Source organism: Anolis carolinensis, unplaced genomic scaffold (genome assembly GCF_035594765.1).
Source record: "Anolis carolinensis isolate JA03-04 unplaced genomic scaffold, rAnoCar3.1.pri scaffold_14, whole genome shotgun sequence".
Lineage (NCBI taxonomy): Eukaryota > Metazoa > Chordata > Lepidosauria > Squamata > Dactyloidae > Anolis > Anolis carolinensis.
In genome coordinates, this window is record NW_026943825.1 from 9,960,094 (window position 1) to 9,983,931 (window position 23,838).

Below are 23,838 nucleotides of genomic sequence, written 5' to 3' on the forward strand. Positions count from 1 at the left end.
TCTCTTCCACTTCATCTGTTTCAATTTGCTTGTTGTTTATACTGTTTTAATTGTTTTAATTTGCCTTTTGTTTTGTATTGTTATATTGTGTGTTGAGGCCTTGGCCTTTGAAAGCCGCATCGAGTCCTTCGGGAGATGCTAGCGGGGTACAAATAAAGTTTAATAATAATAATAATAATAATAATAATAATAATAATTGACTCCAAGGATACTCCATGATATGCAGCCAAGTTGTTGTCAGAGGCTACTGATAGACTCGTTAGCTTTATCATGAAGAATGAAGGGAGTAGCGTCAGTTGTAGTTTCAAACAGGGTGTTTAAGTCAGATATACTCACAGTTCCCTGAATTCATCAATTTTCAGTTGTTTAGAAGCCTTGTGGTGCGTTGTTGACTCGGGGCTAATTCTATTGCGTTTTCTGTTTCCCATTTCCAGGTGAGGTAGGAAAAACAAAAATACAGGAGCCCATTAAATAACCTCCTATAATGCCTCCGCCTACTCCCCCTCCGCGTGAAATAGGAAAGCCTATAGAAGCAGTGATCGTGAAGATAGATGAAGAGTTGTCCCAGCCCCAACAGAAACAAATTAAGAAATTATTAATATGATGTTTTCTGACCTTCCTGGAAGGATACAAGGGATTCATCATCAAATCCTGACTGGTGATACTCCACCCATAGCATCCCCTCCATATAGGGTTATGGGCATAGTAACAGTGTATTGAGAAGGTGAAGGAAATGCTGGACATGCTTTCAAGCAGCCCATGGGCCTCACCAATTGTTTTGGTTCAGAAGCCTGATAACTATAAGATTCTGTCTTGACTATCGTCATCTGAACAACGTAACCCAACCAGACACCTACTTTATGCCACAGATGATTTGTTGGAGAGGATAGGAACCAATTTTATCAGCAGCCTGGATTTAACTAAGGGATTTTGGCAGATACCTATGGCACCTCAGGACCAGGCAAAGACAGCTTTTAGAACCCAAGGGGGACTGTATGAGGTCACTGTGTTACCATTTGGGTTAAGAAATAGCTTGGCCACTTTCCAACGTCTAGTGGACAAGGTACTTAGTGGTATGGGAGATTTCTGTGTGGCTTACATGGATGATATTGGGGTTTATAATACCAGTTGGGAAGATCATTTGAAACATTTGGATTAAGTGTTGAGTCGGTTGAAGGAGGCACGTCTAACCATCAAGGCCTCCAAGTGCTGGATAGGTAACTGTACAACCAAGTATTTAGGACATATACTTAGGTTGTGGGAGTATTGGGCTGGAACCTACCAAGCTTGAGGCTATCCAACAATGACTCATACCGAAATCCAAAAAGCAAGTAAGGTCATTCCTGGTTTGGCGGGTTATTATTCAAAGTTTATACCATCATTCAGCACCTTCGCAGCCCCTCTAATCTCACTAGAAAAAAACTGTTCCAATCAAGTAATTCGGTCCCCTGAATGTCAAGTATCCATGGAACTGAAGCAAGCCCTCACGTCAAATTCTGTTTCAAAAGCCCAGGATTTTGTCGTACCTTTTGTTTTAACCTGACGCTTCCGAAACTAGATTGGAAGCTGTCAAGTCAACTCGATTCGGAAGGGGAAAGTCGTCCAATCTTCTTCTTACTTCCCCGGGAGTGTAGCATGTCTTATAGAAAGAAGTTTGGCCAGAAACTGCGGCCTTATTTGTGGAGGAGTTCACCCTCCAAACAGATCATGCCCAATTAAAATGGCTGGATAACAGCTTACTTACTTAGGCGATCCCTCGTAGGTCGATGATGGTCCTCCGTTTCCGGTGTCTTGGTTGTGTGTCCGCAGGTGACTGAAGAGACCTATTTTTGATCTGCATGTTCTCCCTCAGTGAGGACATCAGTTTCCAGGTGGAAGGCGGTCTCGGTCAGGGATGGCTTGATGCTCCTTCCTCTTGGCACGTTTCTCCTTTAAGCCTCTTCGAACGCAGCACTGCTGGTCACAGCTGACCTCCAATTAGAGCGCTCAAAGGCCAGGGCTTCCCAGTTCTGTGTCTATGCCACAGTTTTTAAGGTTGGCTTTAAGCCCATCTTTAAATCTCTTTTCCTGCCCACCAACATTACGTTTCCCGTTCTTGAGTTCGGAGTAGCTGCTTTGGGAGACGGTGATCGGGCATTTGGAAGACGTGGCCAGCCCAGCGGAGTTGATGGTGTAGGAGCATCGCTTCAATGCTGGTGGTCTTTGCTTCTTCCAGCACGCTGACATTTGTCCGCCTGTCTTCCCAAGAGATTTGCAGGATTTTCCTGAGGCAACGCTGATGGAAACGCTCCAGGAGTTTGGTGTGATGTCTGTACACAGTCCACGTTTCGCAGGCGTAGAGCAGGGTTGGGAGGACAATGGCTTTGTAAACAAGCACCTTGGTCTCTCTACGGATGTCCCGGCCATCAAACACTCTCTGCTTCATTCGGAAAAATGCTGCACTCGCAGAGCTCAGGCAGTGTTGTATTTCAGTGTCAATGTTGACTTTTGTGGAGAGGTGGCTGCCAAGGTAGTTGAAATGGTTAACATTTTCTAATGTGACACCATTAAGCTGTATTCCTGGCATTACAGAGAGATTGTCTGGTGCCTGTTGGAAGAGCACTTTGGTTTTCTCGATGTTCAGTGAGAGGCCGAGCTTCTCGTATGCTTCTGCGAAGGTGTTTAGAGTAGCTTGTAGGTCTTCTGAGTGCGCACAGACTACGTTGTCATCGGCATATTGGAGTTCTATAACAGATGTTGTGGTGACCTTGATTTTGGCTCTCAGTCTGCTGAGGTTAAATAGCTTGCCATCTGTCTGATAGATGATTTCCGGTGGGAAGCTTCCCATCAACAAGGTGAAGTATCATAGCGATGAAGATGGAAAATAAGGTAGGGGCAATAACACATCCCTGCTTGACACCTGAATCCACCTGAAATGGGTCACTTTGGGAGCCGTTGCTGTCCAAGACTGTTGCCATCATGTCATCATGGAGGAGTCGCAGGAGGTTCACAAATTTGTCAGGGCACCCGATTTTTTGGAGGATGGTACAGAGAGCGCTGCGGTTCACTGTGTCGAATGCCTTTGCAAGGTCAATGAATGCCATGTACAGAGGTTGGTTTTGTTCCCTGCATTTTTCTTGGAGCTGTCGAGCAGTGAAGATCATGTCCACTGTTCCTCTGGAGGGGCGGAAGCCATTCTGGGATTCTGAGAGGGTGTCTTCTGAGACAGGGAGAAGGCGGTTTGCAAGGATTCTTGCAAGGATTTTCCTGGCAGAGGTTAGAAGGGAGATACCACGATAGTTCCCGCAGTCTGTTCTATCCCCTTTCTTGAAAAGGGTGATGATGGTGGCATCTTTGAAGTCAGCTGGGATTTTCTCGGTCACCCACACCTTTTCAATGAGCTGGTGTTGTTGTATCAGCTCAGGTCTACCCGTTTTGAAGATTTCAGCAGGGATCCCATCAGGTCCGCTGACTTTGTTGTTTTTTTTGTTGGCTGATGGCATTGCTAACTTCTTCCAAACTAGGCAGTGCTGCAAGTTCATCACTGGTTTGTTGTTGCGGGATTTGTGAGAGGGTCTCTTCAGCCACATTGGAGCTGCGATTCAGCAGGTTCTGGTAGTGCTCTTTCCAATGTAGTGCAATTGATGTTTTGTCCCTCAGAATTTTGGTTCCATCTGATGAGCGTAGTATGCCATGGTTTCTTGGTCCGTAAATGATCTTTGTGGCTTTGAAAAATCCCTGAGCATCATGGGTATCTGCAAAGTGTTGGATTTCTTCAGCTTTCTTTGTCCACCAGATGTTCTTGAGTTCTCTGGTCCTTCTTTGGACCACAGCTTTTGCACTGGCATAGATCTTTTTCTTGGCAGCAAAGTTGGTGTCTCTCTGCCATGTTTGGAAGGCTTTTCTTTTGTTATCAATTAGCTGTTGGATCTCTTTGTCGTCATCAAACCAGTCTTGATTTTTCTTAGTTTGGTATCCAATGCTTTCTCACAGGCTGTGATGATGAGGTCTTCAGTTTGTTCCAATGTTCCTCAACATTTTCGGGGTGTTCTGTGGGTAGATGATCCTTGAGTGTTGTTTGGAGAAGGGCTCATTTGGAAGGCTCCTGAAGGGCTTGGGTGTTCATTTTGCGCCTTGTTTTTCTTCCTTGGAGTCTGCGTTTGGGGACGATCTTGATAGCCATCGTGGATCAGATTAACCTGTGGTCAGTCCAGCAGTCATCAGCACCTGTCATGGCTCTTGTGAGAAGCACATTGCGGCGGTCTCTGGCACGTGTAATAACATAGTCCAAGAGGTGCCAATGCTTTGACCGAGGGTGCTTCCATGATGTCTTGAGCTTGTTTTTCTGGTGGAAGAACGTGTTGGTGATGACAAGGTTGTGCTCTCCGCATTTGGTGAGAAGCAAGATGCCATTCGAGTTGCTGTTTCCGACCCCTCTTTTCCTATGATCCCTGGCTTTGTCTGGCATTAAAGTCCCCCAGGAGGATGATTTTGTCCTTCTTATGTATCTCCGATAGGCTGGTGTCCAGCTGACAATAAAAATTTTCCTTGATGTCTTCGTCAGCATCTAGAGTTGGTGCATAGGCGCATATGATGGTTGCCTTTTGGTTTTTGGCAAGATTAATTCGGAGGGTTGAGAGTCGTTCGTTAATGCCGGTGGGTGCTTCAGTCAGGTGCTTCACCAGGTCATTCCTGATAGCAAAGCCAACTCCGTGTGTTCTTCGCTCTTCTTCAGGCAGTCCCTTCCAGAAGAAGGTGTAGCCTCCCTTTTCTTCCTTCAGCTGTACCTCTCCTGCTCTCCGGGTCTTTTGAAGGGCTGCTATGCCTGAAAGAATCTCTTTACAGATGCCTATTCATCCCAGATTTTACCAAAGGTGGAATAAATTAATGCAATTTGAACTATTGTGGCTCAATTCTAAGTTTTACAAGGCCAAACTCTTGACTTTATGTTTTGTATTTTGTGCGACACCTTCAGTGTTTGTGAGCCGCCTATGGGAGATCATGGTGGGATATAAATTATTATTATTATTATTATTATTATTATTATTATTATTATTTTATTATGACACAGCAAACAATATAGATATCACGTCGAACACTTCCCAAGCGTGTGATGTATTTTCGGATGATGCGCGCATATCCCAGTTGGGGGGCCTTTTGCAGTTGGCAGATCGTGATTTTGTCAATTATTGGTTCCAAATGCCACAGATCTTTTGGCACAGCACCCAGTGTGCCCATACCACCGGGACCACCTGCACTGGTTTCTGCCAGTGTCCTTGAAGTTCAGTCTTGAGGTCCTGGTAGCGGCTGAGTTTTTCCTTTTGTTTTTCGTCAATGCGACTGTCACCTGGGATGGCGACATCAATGATCCAAACCTTTTTCTTTTCCACAAAGAAAAGAATGTCTGGTGTGATGTCTGGTGTGTTGTGTTACAGAACTTTGTCAGTCTGGATTCAGAAGTCCCACAGTATCTTTGTGTGCTCATTTTCCAGTACCTTTGCAGGTTTGTGATCCCACCAGTTCTTTACTGCTGGGAGGTGGTATTTGAGGCATAAGTTCCAATGAATCATTTGGGCCACATGGTTGTGCCTGTGTTTGTAGTCTGTGTGCAATTTTCTTACAGCAGCTGAGGATAAGATGAATGGTTTCTTCAGCTTCCTTGCACAATCTGCATTTTGGGTCATCAGCTGATTTTTCGATCTTGGCCTTAATTGCATTTGCTGGGCTGCAAGGATCAGGCCTTCTTCAGTGTCCCATTCGTGAGCCAGATCTTATAAGCTTTTCCTTCAATTTTGTCAATGAACTTTCCATGCAATGTTTTGTTGTGTCAGCTCTCAGCTCTAGAATGTAGTGCGGTTTTCTTGTACTGATTCTTTGCTGAATTTTTGACTTCAATCAAAGCAGGTTCTTCACTTTGCTTTCCATATTCTGCCAGGGCATGTTCTTCTTCTTTGACTGCTTGTTTTACTTGTAGGAGTCCTCTGCCCCCTGATCTTCTAGGCAGTCAACATCACTGCGAGAGTGTAGTGAATGATGAATGGTCATGAGTTTTCTTGTTTTTCTGTCCAAATTGTCCAGTTCCATCTGTGTCCAGTTTATGATGCCAGCAGTATATCTTATGACAGGTATGGCCCAGGTGTTTATGGCCTTGATGGTGTTGCCTCCATTGAGCTTGCTTGTGAGAATTTTTCTCACCCTTTGTGTGTATTCTTTGCTGACCACAGTTTTCAAATGTTCATGCTTGATGTTGTCCAGCTGTAATATACCCAGGTATTTATAGGCCTCTGGATGGTGACACTTTATTGTTTGGCCATTAGGCATATTCGGACAGTGTTGGTCAGAGAAGATTTCATTTTCCGTTTTCCCATACAGCTTCAGGTCATCCATGTACACCAGATGTTAAATGTTGTGAGATTTCTTAGATGTTTGATAGCTGAGATTTGTTTTTTGTAAGATTATTGGCAGAGGGATCATGGCAATAATGAAAAGCAGAGGGGACAATGACTCTCCCTGGAAAATTCCTCTTCTGATATTGTCAAGTCCATAGCTTTCATTTCCAACAAACAGTTCAGTTTTCCAGTGCTCCATCATGTTTTCAATAAAGGTGCCAACGTTTTTACTAATCCTGATGGCGTTCAGGCACTTGATGATCCAGCTGTGTGGGAGTGAGTCAAAGGCCTGTTTGTAGTCAATCCACGTCATGTAAAGATTAGCTTTTCAGCTTTTACAGTTCTTGAGAATATTTTTTTCAATTAATAACTGGTCTTTTGTGCCCCTGCTTTTCCGTTTGGTGCCCTTCTCTTCATCTGGCAAGATGTTTTTTTCTTCAAGATAATCTTGAAATTTGTCAGCTATGATGCCAGTCAGTAGTTTAAACATACGTTATTGGCCTGTAGTTTCCTTTTACTGGCTCCTTTTGTATCAGGTATGTTCTCCCAGTTGTTAGCCATTCGCTGATCCTTTCTGCAGCATCTCATTGAATTGTTGGGCCATCTTTAGTCTGATTGAAACAGTTTATTTTGTCTGTACTGGATGATTCTGGCTTCATTTTCAATCTTGCTAGCTGTTGCTGTAATTTGTTCTTTCACAATTTCCAGATCTCCTTCCATTTTTCTGGTATTCAGCCAGTACTTTCTTATCAGATATTGCTTGATTTTGTCATTCTTCGGTTTCTTCTCTTTCATATTTTTCAGGTTACTTGCATCTGATCTTAGTTTCTTGATTTTCAACTCTAGCCTGACCTTCCACTTTGGTTTTCCAGTCAATTTTCTTTGGGGCTGCCTTGTTGTAGGAGCCCAAGCTCTTCTGTCACTATCACTGCTGCACTGTAGGCAAACTGGTTTGTTTGTTCAATTGATGTTATTTGGACGGTGGAGAAAAGTGGAGTATTTATATCTTTCATGAGCCCAAATATCTTTCAGGAGCCCAAATATGAAATGGTTGGGCCCAGATGGAGAGGGCAGGGTGTTGGTGCCTGGTGTTGGTTCACATTGGACCCTAATATAAGCCGAAGCACCTAATTTTACCACAAAACTGGGGAAAGTCATTGACTTTATAAATCGAGGGTGGAAAATGCAGCAGCTATGGATCAATTTCAAAATAAAAATAGATCCCAATGAAATCCCTGCAATATTTGCAAGCCCTATGTTCATATCCATCTATCTGGACATCTCTCTCTATATAGATTATATCTGTATAGGATTTGCAAAGACTTGCAAAGATGTGAGGTGAAACAATGTATAGATACAGATATACAGATACATGGAAATCTCTAGCTATCTATATGTATATAGGATTTGCAAAGACTTGCAAACATATGAGGGGAAAACTCATAAAATTAATGCAGATTAATAGAAATATGTACATAGGGATTGCAAAGGCTTGCAGGGAGAAAAGCCTATGTATCTATAGCAGAGATTAACAAATATTTCAGGGGGAAATACTTTTATAAGATTACTGGGTATATTCTTCTTCCTGACTTGCAAGTGCTTCTTTCCCTTTTCAAAACATTCCCTTGGTTAAGAGGGGAGGCTTTGGAAAAGAAAACACATAAGGGAGGGTAAGATGAGAGATAAATAGATCATATATTGCAAGCGACGTTCTCCATGCTCCGCTGCTGGCTTGACCTTGACCCGATTATAAGCCGGGGGAGGCTTTTTCAGCTCATAAAAAGGGCTGAAAAAGCTTATCTTCAAGTATATACGGTATGTATGTGTGTGGATTGAAAGAGGAGAGACCAGAGTTATTTTTAGCTACACCTGTTGCAAGCCGGCCAGCTTCAATGAGAAACAGATGACAGGAAATGAGGGCTTCGGAAATAGATGCTGTTTCTCATGCCAAGCATTTGTGGATTAACAAGGTCAACATCCAGGCTAATAGTGTCCAAGGAGAAGACTTCGGTGGCATCAACACCAACAAATAAATGCAGTTTGACACAACTTTAAATGCCGTGGCTCACGGCTATGAAATCCTGGGCAGAAAGGCAGAAGACCTTGTCAAACTGAAGGGACCATAAGCCAGAAAATGCTAAACTTTTGCATATATGGCTTCTGCATATATCACATTAGCCTTTTATATAAGCGATTCCCAAAGTGGGCGCTACCGCCCCCTGGTGGATGCCACAGTGATCCGGGGGGCGGTGATGGCACCTATTAGGACACGGGGTTGGAACTAGAAGAGTGGGCGTGGCGTCTTCCCAAGAGCCTGAGACAGGGCTGAGAATCTATACCTCTCCTGAGGCTCTTGTTGGGACACAGGGGGCGGAGCTAGGGAACGAGGTGGGGCCTCCTTCCAAGAGCCCGAGACAGGGCTGAGCCTCTATACCTCTCCTGAGAGGCCTTTTAGGACTAAAGGGCGGGGCTAGAGGTGGGGGCAGGGCCTCTTCCCAAGTGTGCGAGACAAGGCTGAGCCTCTGTATACCTCCCCTGTGGCGCTTGTTAGAACACAGTCTTTAATAAATAAAATACAGTAGAGCCTCACTTATCCAAGTTAAACGGGTCGGCAGAAGCTTGGATAAGCAAATATCTTGGATAATAGGGACTAAGGACATCAAATTGGGTTATGATTTTACAAATTAAGCATCATGTTATACAACAAATTTGACAGAAATTTAGTTCAATACGCAGTAATGTTATGTTGTAATTACTGTACAAATTTAGCACCAAAATATCACGATATATTGAAAACATTGACTACAAAAATGGCTTGGATAATCCAGAAACTTGGATAAGTGAGGCTCAACTGTTCTGTGTTTTAACCTTGTTCTTCACTGTGTTTCTTAATATCTAATTGTATATGTTTCTACGCTATTCTGATGCTTGCATATTTTCTGTTGCTGGTCATCGACTGTAATAAATAAAATATATAACATATAGTTTTTTCTGTGCAGGAGTTTACCAAGAGAGGTTTGCTTCTGGGCTACTGGAAGAAGACAATTAATATGGACATCTAAGGAATATTTGAATCTCTCTCAAAGGACATTGTGTGAGTCAATGCAACTGTTCACTGATGTGTGTCAACCATATCTGCTTTTTTGGTGCAACCAATCCCCAATTCATTGAGAAAGCAAAAGAACCAATGCAATGAGGATGAAGAACGATGGGGCCACAGGACGGCCAGCTGTGTCATTTTGGAAAAGGTGCAATTTCCTTGCATCCGGGTGAAAGACTCTGGCGTCCTCCAATGCTCCATGTGCCGCCAGGGTGAAGTTGGCATCTCCCGAAGTGACGACATCGAAGACACACGACTGGAAGTAGAGGTCCTCCACCGGCAACTTCTCCTTGCACAGCTGATGGGCCTTCTCTGCAGGGATGGTGGTGTGAACATTACAACAGCATTCGTCTCGGGAGATGCGCTGGCTAAGGGGGCAGCCCCCGACGCACAGCTGGAGGTCCTGTTCCTCTGTGAAGGACCGGGCCACCTCTTCAGCCGCTCGGATGGAGAAGGAGAGCTGCCTCCCTGCCTGGCGCACGGCGATGGTGGTGCCGATGTAAGCCGCATGGATCTCCACGTGGCGCCCGGGTATGTGTTCGCGGATGCTCAAGCTGGTCCCACCGGGCCTCTCCCCGCCGTTGACCGAGCCGTCCTCAAAAGCCGCTGGCAAGTTGTCCACCTCTGCTTTGTAGACCTTCTGGTCAATGCACTCCTTCATGTTCTTGAATATGATGGTCAGCTGCAAAGAAAGAAAGGAGACAACCATCCACGTGTAAGGGATCTAGGCATCTTAGCAGACCACAAACTGAACATGAGGCAAGAGTGTGATGCAACAGCTAGAAAAGCCAATATTTTTCTAAATCAGGGGACCTCAAGTGGAGGGCCAATTCACAGTCCCTCAGACTGTTGGGAGGCCAGACTATGAAAGTCAAAAATTAGGATTGTTGTGTACCTTCAGACTTAGGTCAACCCCAAGTCTAAAGTTTAGGACAGGGGCCAGGTTAATGACCTTAGTTTGGGGACACCTGATCTAGGCGATCTCATAAGATTATAGGCAAGCAAAGAGACCTTCAGAGACCATCTAGACGATCTCATTAGACCATAGATAAGCCAAGAGACCGCCAAAGACCATCTAGATTATCTCATAAGACCACCAGAAGATGCTCAAAGACCATCTAGATGGTCTCATAAGGTCGTAGCTAAGCAAAGAGACCTTCAAAGACCATCTAGACAATCTCATAAAACCATAGGTAAGCAGACCTCCAAAAACCAAGTACTTAGGTCAATCCTGTCTAAAGTTTAGGACAGGGGCCAGGTAAATGACCTTGGAGGGCCGCACCGGCCCACGGGGCTTAGTTTGGGGACCCCAGTTCTAAATTGTTCAAATCAAAGGTTCTCAAAGTGTACTCCAGGGAGCCCTTGGAGTTCCGCAAAGCATATTGAGGGGCTCCATGATAGTCCCTTGGGTTTCTGCTATTGGTGATCCCAATAATGTTTGGTCCAGGCTATCTGAAACCCTCACCTGTTTGGAATGCCAATATCCCTCCACAAAGCTCCTTTTGTGTGGAGATTTTAATGCTAGAATTGGGGTGGGTATGAAACAAGTGGAAGGCACTACCTTTGGGCAAGATGGCCAGATAATAATAATAATAATAATAATAATAATAATAATAATAATAAAACTTTATTTATACCCCACCACAATCTCCCCAATGGGGACTCGGGGCGGCTAACATGGGGCCATGCCCAGAGCAATACAACATAATAAAATATAGAAACAACATATCATAACACCATTTAAAATACAATAAATAATAATAAACAGAACATCAAGAAATCAAAAAACAATAAAGCAAGGGCAGGCCGCGTGAACACAGAGATAAAACCCGGAGTGAGAGGGACAGAGGAGTACTCCACTATGGGCAGGGAAATTTGGAAGGGGTAATCTAGAGGATAGATGTTCGGAGGGGAGTAATACGGAGATATATGACATAAATTACTCACCGAAAGCACAGCGGAAGAGCCATGTTTTCAATTCTTTCCTAAAAGCTAACAGATCACATCTGCTGACAGGGTTTCTCAAGACACAATTAGAAACAAGTCAGGTCTGAGTTTCTTAGAGGTCCTATCCTTGCATCAATTGCATTGCCTCAACGGAACCCAGCATGATATAACACAAGGTGCCATACCTATGTCACCAACAGGGGAGCTAGTACTAGCGATTATATAGCAGTTTCTGCTGACCTGCTACCTGATATTCAAAGATTTGCAATTAATAATAGGGTTGAGAGTGATCATTTTCCTTTGTCTCTCATATTTAACTTTGAAACATCACTTCCAGCACAATCCTCCCAAAATTCCCAAAATCTAAATGGAATCCATGTTGGAGAACGAAGAATAAGGTGGTCAACTTAGGCAACTCCATTCTACACATATTGGAGAGCAATCCCTATAGACTTCACCGACAATACATCCTAGACTCTAACACAGACATTTTACATGCCTATCAATCCATCATTCAAAATCTCAGACCCAAACTGGTCTGTAACAAACAACTAAACCCCAGTAAGGTGGGCATTAACAGATGGTTTGATTCTGAATGTAGAAGTGCTATTAATAATAATAATAATAATAATAATAATAATAATAATAATAATAATAATAATAATATTTTATACACAACAAGATTACACAGCAAACAAGAACACTCTCCTGGCTTTGTATTGGATCAGACGTCGGACACTTCCCAAGTGTCTAGGACTATGTGATAGACTGGCGAATAATGCGTGCAGATCTGACTAGGATGGCTTTTTGCAGCTGACAGATGATAATTTTCTCAGTGCCAATTGTTTCCAAGTGCAGATCAAGGTCTTTAGACACTGCGCCCAGTGCCGATTGCCACTGGGACCACTGACTGGCAGTTCAATCTTTAAATCCTCAAATTGTGAAAACTTGTTCAGTTGCTTATTATTATTAATATTAAGGCTGGATGGCCATCTGTTGGGGAATGCTTTGAATTGTACATTCCCTATATGGGGTTGGACTGGATGGCCCCTGGGGTTGCTCCTATTATCACTATTATGATAATTATTAAGGCTGGGTGGCCATCTCTTGGATGTGCTTCGATTGTGCTTTTTACAGTACGGCAAAAGGGGGTTGGACTGGATGCCCCCTGAGGTTGTTCCTATTATTATTATTATTTTATTATGACACTGCAAACAAGATAGATATGCTGGATTTCATATCACAAAATCACGTCGAACACTTCCCAAGCGTTTAGGACTGTGTGATGTATTTTCGGATGATGCATGCAGATCCCAGTAGGGTGGCCTTTTGCAGTTGACAGATCGTAATTTTGTCAATGTCTATTGTTTCCAAATGCCGGCTGAGATCTTTTGGCACAGCACCCAGTGTGCCCATCACCACCGGGACCAACTGCACTGTTTCTGCCAGTCTTTGAAGTTCAATCTTGAGGTACTGATAGAGGCTGAGTTTTTACTGTTGTTTTTCGTCAATGCGACTGTCACCTGATGGCAACATCAATGATCCAAACCTTTTTCTTTTCCACAACTGTGATGTCTGGTGTGTTGTGGTCCAGAACTTTGTCAGTCTGGATTCGGAAGTCCCACAGTATCTTTGCGTGCTCATTTTCCAATAATTTTGCTGGTTTGTGATCCCACCAGTTCTTTACTGCTGGGAGGTGGTATTTGAGGCATAAGTTCCAAGGAATCATTTGGGCCACATAGTTGTGCCTCTGTTTGTAGTCTGTTTGTGCGATTTTCTTACAGCAGCTGAGGAGATGATCAATGGTTTCGTCGGTTTCCTTGCAGAGTCTGCATTTTGGGTCATCAGCTGATTTTTCGATCTTGGCCTTAATTGCATTTGTCCTGATGTCTTGCTCTTGGGCTGCAAGGATCAGGCCTTCTGTCTCCTTCTTCGGGGTCCCATTTGTGAGCCAGAGCCAGGTCTTCTCCTTATCAGCTTTTCCTTCAATTTTGTCAAGGACCTTTCCATGCAATGTTTTGTTGTGCCAGCTGTCAATACTAGTTTGTAGTGCGGTTTTCTTGTACTGGTTTTTTGTCTGCTGTGCTTTGAAGAGTTTTTGATTTTTGATTTCAATCAAAGCAGGTTCTTCGCTTTGCTTTCCATATTCTGCCAGGGCATGTTCTTCTTCTTTGACTGCTTGTTTGACTTGTAAGAGTCCTCTGCCCCCTGATCTTCTAGATCAACATCACTGCGGGGGTGTAGTGAATGATGAATGGTCATGAGATTTGTTTTTCTGTCCAAATTGTCCAGTTCCGCCTGTGTCCAGTTTATGATGCCAGCAGTATATCTTATGACAGGTATGGCCCAGGTGTTTATGGCCTTGATGGTGTTGCCTCCATTGAGCTTGCTTTTGAGAATTTTTCTGACCCTTTGTGTGTATTCTTTGCTGACCACAGTCTTCACATGTTCATGCTTGATGTTGTCCAGCTGTAATATACCCAGATATTTATAGGCCTGGAAAATTCCTCTTCTGATGTTGTCAAGTCCATAGCTTTCATTTCCAACAAACAGTTCAGTTTTCCAGTGCTCCATCATGTTTTCAATAAAGGTGCCAACATTTTTACTTGTTGATCCAGCTGTGTGGGAGTGAGTCAAAGGCCTTTTTGTAGTCAATCCACGTCATGTGAAGATTAGCTTGTCGGCTTTTACAGTTCTCCAGAATCATTTTGTCAATCAATAACTGGTTTGCTTTTCCGTTTGTTGCCTTGTTGTTTTTTTCTTCTAGATAGTCTTGAATTCTGTCAGCTATGATGCCAGTCAGTAGTTTAAACATAGTGGGCAGACATGTTATTGGCCTGTAGTTTCCTGGTGCTGCTCCTTTTGTTGGATCCTTTTGTATCAGTTATGTCCTTCCAGTTGTTAGCCATTCACTGATACGTCATTTCTGCAACATCTCATTGAATTGTTGGGCCATTTTTTCCATGTAAACTAATCAGATGTTTGAGCCAAAATCCATGATCACTACCAGGCGATGTCCAGTTCTTTACTTTTTGCACTCGTTTGCTCATCATTTCAGTCGTTATTTCCATCTGTTCCATTTTGTTCTGTGAGAATTTTCCTTCAAACTCCTTTATCCACCCACGTTCTTGTTGTAGTTCTTATTATTTTCCCAAAGCTCTTTCCAGAACTTCATTGTTGCAGTTTTCTCTGGTTTTATGGTTACTGTGTCTGTTGTTTGGTTCAGACTCTGGTAGAACCGTCTTTGGTCTGATTGAAACAGTAGATTTTGTCTGTACTGGATGATTCTGGCTTCATATCTTTCAATTTTTCTGGCTGTTGCTGTAATTTGTTCTTTCACGATTTCCAAAGCTTCTTCAATTTTTCTGTTCAGCCAGTACTTTCTGATCAGGTATTGCTTGATTTTTCATTCTTCAGTTTCTTCTCTTTCATATTTTTCAGGTTACTTGCATCTAAGCTTTTTGATTTTCAACTTTAGCCTGACCTTCCACTTTGGTTTTCCAGTCAATTTTCTTTGGGGCTGCCTTGGTTGTAGGAGCCCAAGCTCTTCTGTTACTATCACTGCTGCACTGTAGACATACTGGTTTGTTTGTTCAATTGATGTTATTTGGACAGTGGAGAGTGCTGCATTCACATCTTTCATGAGAGGCGCCAGGTGTCTCTTGGGCACTGTTTTTAAAGTTGGGAGCCGCTTTCTTATTGCATTTGCTGCAGCATGAGCCATGATCTTATCCTTGAGCTCTTGTTGTGTTCCTGTCAAGGTTCAGGTGGTTCAATAGGTGTTTCAAGTGCTGGTTCTTCAAATCCTTGCACAAGCTCCACACTTTCTTCTGGTTCAATCTGTTCCACCATTCCAAGTGTTGCTGGAGTCTCTGCTGCTGTCTGTGCTGTGGTCTGATGGTAATTTACTTTGCAAATTTTCTGGATTTCTTCGAGTTCAACTTCACTGAACACTTTGTTTCTGATTATGAATCTTCGTTGGTCAGCCAGTCGGGGTTCTGTTATCTGTGAGTCAGGGTACTCTTGTTTCCCCAGCTGATGCATCCTTTTTTGGTAGCCACGCCTTTGAGGTTCAGATTTGTAGTAGCATTTCATAATTGTGCGGTTTTCTGGCATTGTATATTTTTGCCGCTTCTGTGACTGTTCATTTGTATTTTGATTCCGTAGCTCACTTGTTGATGGATGTCCAGAATCAGCAGCATCCACCGCAGTCCTTTTTATCCTGGGCGACGACCGGGCCCAAGTGCCTGACGGAGCTGGACCTCTATACTGTGTTCCAACAAGCTCATCAGGGGAGGTATACAGAGGCTCTTGGGAAGAGGCCCCGCCCCCTAGCCCTGCCCTTTAGTCCTAAAAGGCCTCTCAGGAGAGGTATAGATTCTCAGCCCTGTCTCAGGCTCATGGGAAGAAGCCACGCCCACTCCTCTAGCTCCGCCCTTTGTGTGTCCCAACAGCTGAGTTGGTCCAAAACACCTGGAGGGCCAAATTTGCACATGCTTACACTAGAGCACCTGTCCACTTTAAATCCGGTTGCTACCTCCTGCAGAATTCTGGGGCTTGTAGTTTAGGGGAGGAGCCTTTAAACCGCTCAGCCAGAGAAGTCCTGGGCCTCACTAATATTGAAGGGACCATAAGCCAGAAAATAGTAAACTTTTGCTTATGTGGCTTTGCCTCTGGATATGCCCCTCCCTTCCTGTGAGCAGGTGCCTTTCTCCAGAAAGTTCCAAGACCAAAAGTTAGCTTGAAATCAACAAGTGAAGTCACAGGCATCACTTATGCCAAAGTAGGTGTGGAAGTTGAGGAAGACCCCCCAGCCATTGGTCAATTTTAGATAAGCCAAGGTATATATTCTTTGTTAACCACAACACACGTTGCATGGTAGGTCTGCATTGAAGTGGTTGTGTATGGCTGTTCTGCCTTCTCATAGCTATGGTGAAAATAAACTTTGCCTTTTGCATCTCTCACGAGACTGGGTTTTCTGCCTGATTTCTCTCCTGAACCAGGACCCATTGATGGTACTGGTATTACAATATATGCTCTGATTCTCCCTATTTGGTAACGGCAATCCCGGTTTATTCTCTGCCATCCCATTTTCCCCAAAATATCCCAGTTTCTCTTTTCTCCTGCTTTCCTCCTTTGTCCTCAGCTTGCTTCTGTTGCTGCAAATGGAGTTGAAAAGGTCCATGTCATTTGCGCTCCGTCAGGAGGAAGGATAGTTCCATCTTGTCTCCTGTGCCATAGCAACATGCTATTCTAATTTTACACACACACACACACACACACACACACACACACACACATATGGGGGCCCCTGGTGGCACAGTGCGTTAAAGTGCTGAGCTGCTGAACTTACAGACCAAAAGGTGCCAGGTTCAAATCCCGGGAGCGGAATGAGCGCCCGCTGTTAGCCCCAGCTCCTGCCAAGCTAGCAGTTCCAAAACATGCCAATGTGAGTAGATCAATAGGTACCGCTCCGGCGGGAAGGTAACTGCGCTTCATGCAGTCATGCAGGCCACATGACCTTGGAGGTGTCTACGGACAACGCTGCTCTTCAGCTTAGAAATGGAGATGAGCACCAACCCCCAGAGTCGTTCACGACTGGACTTATTGTCAGGGGAAACCTTTACCCTTTACCTATATATATATTTTTTATAAATATATAATATATTGTATATACAGTAGAGTATCACTTATCCAAGCTTTTGGATTATCCAAGCCATTTTTGTAGTCAATGTTTTCAATATATCGTGATATTTTGGTGCTAAATTCGTAACTACAGTAATTACAACATTACTGAGTATTGAACTACCGGTACTTTTTCTGTCAAATTTGTTGTATAGCATGATGTTTTTATGCTTAATTTGTAAAATCATAACCTAATTTGATGTTTAATAGGCTTTTCCTTAATCCCTCCTTATTATCCAAGATATTTGCTTATCCAAGCTTCTGCTGGCAGTTTAGCTTGGATATTCACTTATCCAACATTCTGCCAGCCCGTTTACATTGGATAAGTGAGACTCTACTGTAGTAATTTAATGCTTATATTGTGCTATGCTAATAATATATTGTATGTACATTTGATTTGTAAGCTGCTCTGAGTCCCCTCCGGGGTGAGAAGAGCGGGATATAAATGTAGTAAATAAATAAATAATAAATCAATCAATCTTGTCCTTCCTAACTGGATCAGGCAAAAGCAAATGACTGCAGCTACTCCCAGCTTGTGTGAATATTTTATCCCACTTTGACCCCACTTAGGCCTCATATGTGTCCCATTTTTCATTGGGAGAATGCTGGAAAATATGCACCAAGGAATCCAAAACCCATCGGCCCTGTGGTGGACATTCAATTACATATTTACCTTGCTGGTAGCAGTGGCATTGGATCCTTTCGCTACTGGATAACTGGTGGCTTGAGCAAACAAGTAGTTGTTGTCCAGGAGTGGCCAAGAGCCCTCTATTCGGCAGGTGTGGAACTCATCCGCAAATGTCCGAACATGAGGGTCCCCAAACATGGCACAGTGCTGGTAGTTGGGAAGGTGGTCGTGCTTTTGGGCAAAGCTCATTTGGTAGTCGCAGAGGTCCAGGGAAGCCGTGCCCTGGAGGTTGGGTGTCGTGGACTGGGGCCGGATCGGGGAGGTGGGCCCTTCCTTGGAGCACCGGTGCTGGGTCATGAGGTCCTCGATGCCGTGGACAGCGGAATGGTAGGCCAGGTCTCCGCGGCAGGCGTTCGCCGCCCGGCGGGTGCAGCGGGCATAGGAGCGCAGGGCGTTGCAGTAAGCAACACTCTTGTTGGGCCCACGTAGATTGAGGGTGGAAGCCACGTACTCAGAGTTGCAGCGCAAAATCTTGCAGCGGGAATAAACTGGGAGAGATACAGAAAGAAACCCATGACTTGTTTGAGCTTGCAAAATTTCACCGAAGTCCTAGAACAGTGATTCCCAAAGTGGGCACTACCGCTGCCCAGTGGGCGCTGCAGAGATCCAGGGGGGTGGTGATGACACGGGGCGGGTCCAGGGGAGGGGCGGGGCTTCTTCCCGAGAGCCCGAGACAGGGCTGAGGATCTATACCTCTCCTGAGGCGCTTGTTGGGAAACAGAGGGCGGAGCTAGGGAAGGGGGCGGGGCCTCCTTCCAAGAGCGCGAGACGGGGCTGAGCCTGTGTATACCACCTCTGAGGCGCTTGTTAGAACACGGGGGTGGGGTATAGAGGTCTTCTATAAGCAAGATAAAGAAGCAACTAAATTCTGCACAGCTTTACCGTCTTCTATAGAGCAAAATAAAGAAGGAACCAAATCCTGCGCAGCTGTACCATCTCTACAGAACAAGCTAAAGAAAATAACTTACCATGTCTACAGAACAAGAGAAAGAAGAGCGTCTTAATGATGATCCCAGCGTTCATGGAGCGGCATGACCTCGAAGAACATGTGGCTTTCCCCATTCCAATCCATTCAGAATTTCTAAATGTCGCTCGCTCCAATTTCCCCTCTCCGTCTTTTTTGGTTTTCACTCTGGAAGAGGAGATGTGGAAAAATGTGTGATGAGGAAACAGGCAAAAATTGTTGTATCCCAGAAATAATAATAATAATAATAATAATAATAATAATAATAATAATAATAATAATAATAATAATTTCTTTTTATTATAAGCTTGACAGCACGCCCAGCAAACGTAACAACATTTGCACCATGACTGCGATTATGATTTATTTTTTGCTTTTGGTTTAAAAACGAGTGCGCAGCTTTCCAGTGCAAGCCCCGAAATGGTACTATTTTTGGGAGGCCTTCTGTAGATTCGGATTGTTGTTTCCTAACAGAGGCTACTGTCGCTAGCCGCCATTGCTCTCAGCTTGTCATTCAGACAGCAAGAGGGAAAAGAAATACAGTAGAGTCTCACTTATCCAAGCCTCGCTTATCCAAGCCTCTGGATTATCCAAGCCATTTTTGTAGTCAATGTTTTCAATATATCGTGATATTTTGGTGCTAAATTTGTAAATACAGTAATTACAACATAACATTACAGTGCATTGAACTGATTTTTCTGTCAGATTTGTTGTAAAACATGATGTTTTGGTGCTTAATTTGTAAAATCATAACCTAATTTGATGTTTAATAGGCTTTTCCTTAATCCCTCCTTATTATCCAAGATATTCGCTTATCCAAGCTTCTGCTGGCCCATTTAGGTTGGATAAGTGAGACTCTCCTGTAGTTTCAAATCTGGAAAGCTTCGGGGTGAGAAGGGCAGGGTATAAATGTAGCAAATAAATAACTATTATATATATATATATATATATATATATATATATATATATATATATATATAAGAGTGATGGCATCAGGGCAGCGGACAAAACAACAAAACTACAGGCCCCCCAACCTCGAAATTTGACAACACAACCCATCATCCATGGCTCTAGGTTGATACAACAAAAAGAAAAGAAAAATAAAGTCCTAATTAGAGAGAGAGGAATAATTGTTTTCATCCAATTGCTGCCAGTTACAAGACTAAGTTCCGCCCACTTGGTCTCCTAGCAACCTACTCACCCCAGGGGACAGGCAGACTTAGGCCTCACTTAGGCCTCTTCCACAGATTATCTAATTTGCACTGGATTATATGGCAGTGTAGACTCAAGGCCCTTCCACACAGCTATATAACCCATTTATAATCTTATATTATCTGCTTGGCACTGGAATATCTTGACTCCACACTGCCATATAATCCACTTCAGTGTGCATTTTATACAGCTGTGAAGAAGGGGCCTCACAGATGGCCATCCAATATCTGCACAATAATAATACACATCGAATCATAGCATCAGATGAGAAGGAACTACAAATAGTGGGACTGGAGTTATCTGAGGTGTGGTATATGCACTCTGAACAAAAAAAGGGCTTATAAAATATGTGTTAAACTGACAGTTATAACTGTTAAAACACCTAATACATTGTAAGAGATTTAAGACTGACTATTCTCAAGAAGAAAGTACTTCTATATATATAAAAGGGTGATGGAATCGCGGCACCAAGCAAAACAGCAAAACGAAAGGACCCCCAACCTCGAAATTGGACAGCACAACCCATCATCCACGCCTCTAGGTTGATACAACAAAAAATCCCATCAAAATCCTCCACGGGGCCTTAAAACCCCAGCCGTCAGCTTGGCTGGAAGGCCCCATGGTGGTTGGAGGAGGGGCCTCCACGCGGTTGGGCCGCGGAGTAAAAATTGTCAGGCCGTGGCAGAGCCTGAGCAGGCGTGAAACAACCCCCCCCCCGCGAAGAGCCACCGCGGCCTCCGCCATGCGCCACAGGCCAGAGGGAGGCCGCGCCCCCCCCCCCCCAAAGAGCCACCTCAGCCTCCCGCCAGCTGAAGGGAGGCCGCGAGGCCCCAAGGTTTTTTTGGGGTTTTTTGGGATGTTGAGACCTGCAGAGGCGAAGGCGGGGGGGGGGCTTCCAGAAATGTCCCCCCCCCCCCCGCGAAGACCACCGCAGCCTCCTCCGTGCCCTGCAGGCCTCAGGGCGGCCCCGGCCACGAGAGAGCCGGAGCCCGAACCTCCCCCCCCCCCAAAAAAATTATGTTTTGGTGCTTAATTTGTAAAATCATAACCTAATTTGATGTTTAATAGGCTTTTGCTTAATCCCTCCTTATGATCCAAGATATTCGCTTATCCAGCATTCTGCCGGCCCGTTTAACTTGGATAAGTGAGACTCTACTGCACACACACACACACACACATATTTAATATTGTATATAATATGCAATATAAAGTACAATAATATATAATAATAGAATATATTCTATATACATATAATATTAATGCAATTTAGCACTAGTTTAACTGCTATGGCTCATTGGCATAAAATCTTGAGAGATGTAGGATTCCATAGCATTGAGCCATCACAGCTAAAGTAGTGTTAAACTGCATTAAATCTACAGTGTAGATGCACTGTATGCCATATAGTACATTTGGGCTAGAATATATCCTATTTAAGAGCTGCTTGAGAAAGCAATATGGCAACAGAGGGTGCATCTATACTGCAAAATCAAATAATAATAATGATAATAATAATAATAATAATAATAATACTTTATTTTTATACCCCGCCTCTATCTCCCCGAAGGGACTCGGCACGGCTTACATGGGGCCAAGCCCAGATAAAGCAGCAAACAACATACAATAACATCAGAAAATACAAACAAAAAGTAAATTAACATTCTAAACTTAATCTTCATCATCATCATCATCGGAAAAAGCTCCCCTCAGCTTATACTCGGGTGAGGGTCCTGGTTGGCTTATATTTGGGTCAGCTTATACTCGAGAATACTCAAAAATATATGATACATTTATTATTTTTCTCTATTATTATTGGTATTATTACATTTATTATTTTTTTCTATTATTGTTGCTACTATTACATTTATTTTACTCTATTTTTATTGTTATTATTAACTTTTATTATTATTTATTATTTATTAATTGTATTATTTTATTAATAATATTATTTATTATTATTTCACTCTGATCTTATTATTATTGCATTTATTATTTCAATCTATTTATTATTACATGTATTATTTTCCTGTATTTATTATTATTATTATTATTATTAAATACATTATTTTACTCTATTATTATTGAAAGGATACATAATCACATTTAGATTGAAGGTGAGAATAATGGTTTGATCAGAGTTTGACAGTCTTATCTTAAATTTGAGCTTGATGTAAATATTCAAAATCATTTAACCTTCCGATGCCTCAATTAATGTAATTTTATTGGAATCGATTTTTATTTCTGAAATTTACCACCCTCGGCTAATACTGGACTCAATGTTTTCCCAGTTTTTTGTGGGTAAATTAGATGCCTCAGCTTATATTCAGGTCGGCTTATACTCGAGTATATACGGTAATTCAATTAACGAGTAAAAGACCGAAACGAAGGAATTCATAGTTCAGTTCATGATCAAAACGCTGGAATGATGTATATACGGTAACTTTGCAATGAGTTAACATGGAGAGAAAAACTCTCAATTCCAATGTATGCCGGGCATGAGCAAACTTGGGCCCTCCAGGTGTTTTGGACTTCAACTCCCACAATTCCTAACAGCCTACCGGCTGTTACCCTGTTTCCCCGAAAATAAGACATCCTCAGAAAATAAGACCTAGTAGAGGTTTTTCTGAATTGCTAAATATAAGGCCTCCCCCGAAAGTAAGACCTAGCAAAGCTTTTGTTTGGAAGCATGCCCGCCAAACAGAACACCAGAGCATGCAGGATCTGTAAATGCACGTACTATAGATTGTTGTACATGGAAATAATGGTAGTAACAAAAAATTCTTGATAAAATTCAGTTTGTCTGGTTATGCTGGTTTCTGATGACAACTACTGTACAGTATATAATAAATGTTCATTTTTTTGTTCAACAATTAATGTGAATTCTTCTTCATGGAAAAGTAAGACATCATCTGAAAATAAGACCTAGCGCATTTTTGGGAGCAAAAATTAATATAAGACACTGTCTTATTTTTGGGGAAACACGGTAGGAATTGTGGGAGTTGAAGTCCAAAACACCTGGAGGGCCCAAGTTTGCCCATGCCTGGTCCATGCAACCATGCCTGTCAGTCTTGAAGGAGCGATGCTGCATTATAATGTGCCTCCAAGAAATGAACATTATAATGGCATTATAATTTATTTGAATGTTTTGGTGTATATATATATATATATATATATATATATATATATATATATCTCATATGTCTATATGGCTAGGCTTACCTCTTTGCAGTGCACTCAGTGTCTCCTTCGGTGGGTGTCTGCCAGCTTTGATATCCACTTCCCAAGCAACTGCTATGTCTCTTGCAGATCCAAGAAGTAGGAAAGGAAGGGAAAGAAGAAAGGATAGATAGAAAGAGAGAGAGAAGGACCTCTTTGCCAGGATCCTCCAACAGCTGAGCCCTGTTTGCAACCCGATCTGTCCCCCAAAAGGAAAGGGTAGCTTCTTTAAAAATAGGCCGTAGTATATTTTGGATCCCGAAAGTCGTATTTCGGGGCGGGCGGAATGGCACATCCCAGAGGCAGCTTGGGTTTTATTTTAGCAGCTGGCACCTGGCACACATAAATGCATGCACTTTCCTCCCTTCCTAAGGTTGGAAGGGTGGTCTGCACTGTAGAAGCTGGGGCTTCCAGACTGCAAAAACAGGGTTTGATGTGGCGATGTTCCAGAAACCAAAAGGACTTATATCTTATATATACAAAAACCTACTGACTTGACACACAGAAGACGAAGTAGTAAAGGACTCAATGGTTAGATGGGCTCAAAACATCGGCCAAGAGATAAAAATGGCCCAATGGGAAAAAACATGGAATAAAAGAATGAAGTTCACGGCACGTCAAAACCTAAAAGAAAGTATCTACAAAATGCACTTGCGGTGGT

General features: G+C 43.0%; 1 protein-coding gene across 1 annotated transcript; it reads right to left on the reverse strand.

Annotated features, from left to right (window-relative positions):
- Positions 1-142: 142 nt before the first annotated feature.
- LOC100556479 (hemojuvelin) lies at positions 143-23,557 on the reverse strand. The gene is made up of 4 exons (XM_003229556.4): positions 23,181-23,557; positions 18,757-18,920; positions 17,774-18,276; positions 143-10,150 (listed from the first exon to the last, which is right to left on the reverse strand). Exons 2-4 carry the CDS (start codon positions 18,848-18,850, stop codon positions 9,533-9,535), a joined length of 1,215 nt encoding a protein of 404 aa, XP_003229604.2. The 5' UTR covers positions 18,851-18,920; positions 23,181-23,557; the 3' UTR covers positions 143-9,532.
- Positions 23,558-23,838: the final 281 nt, after the last annotated feature.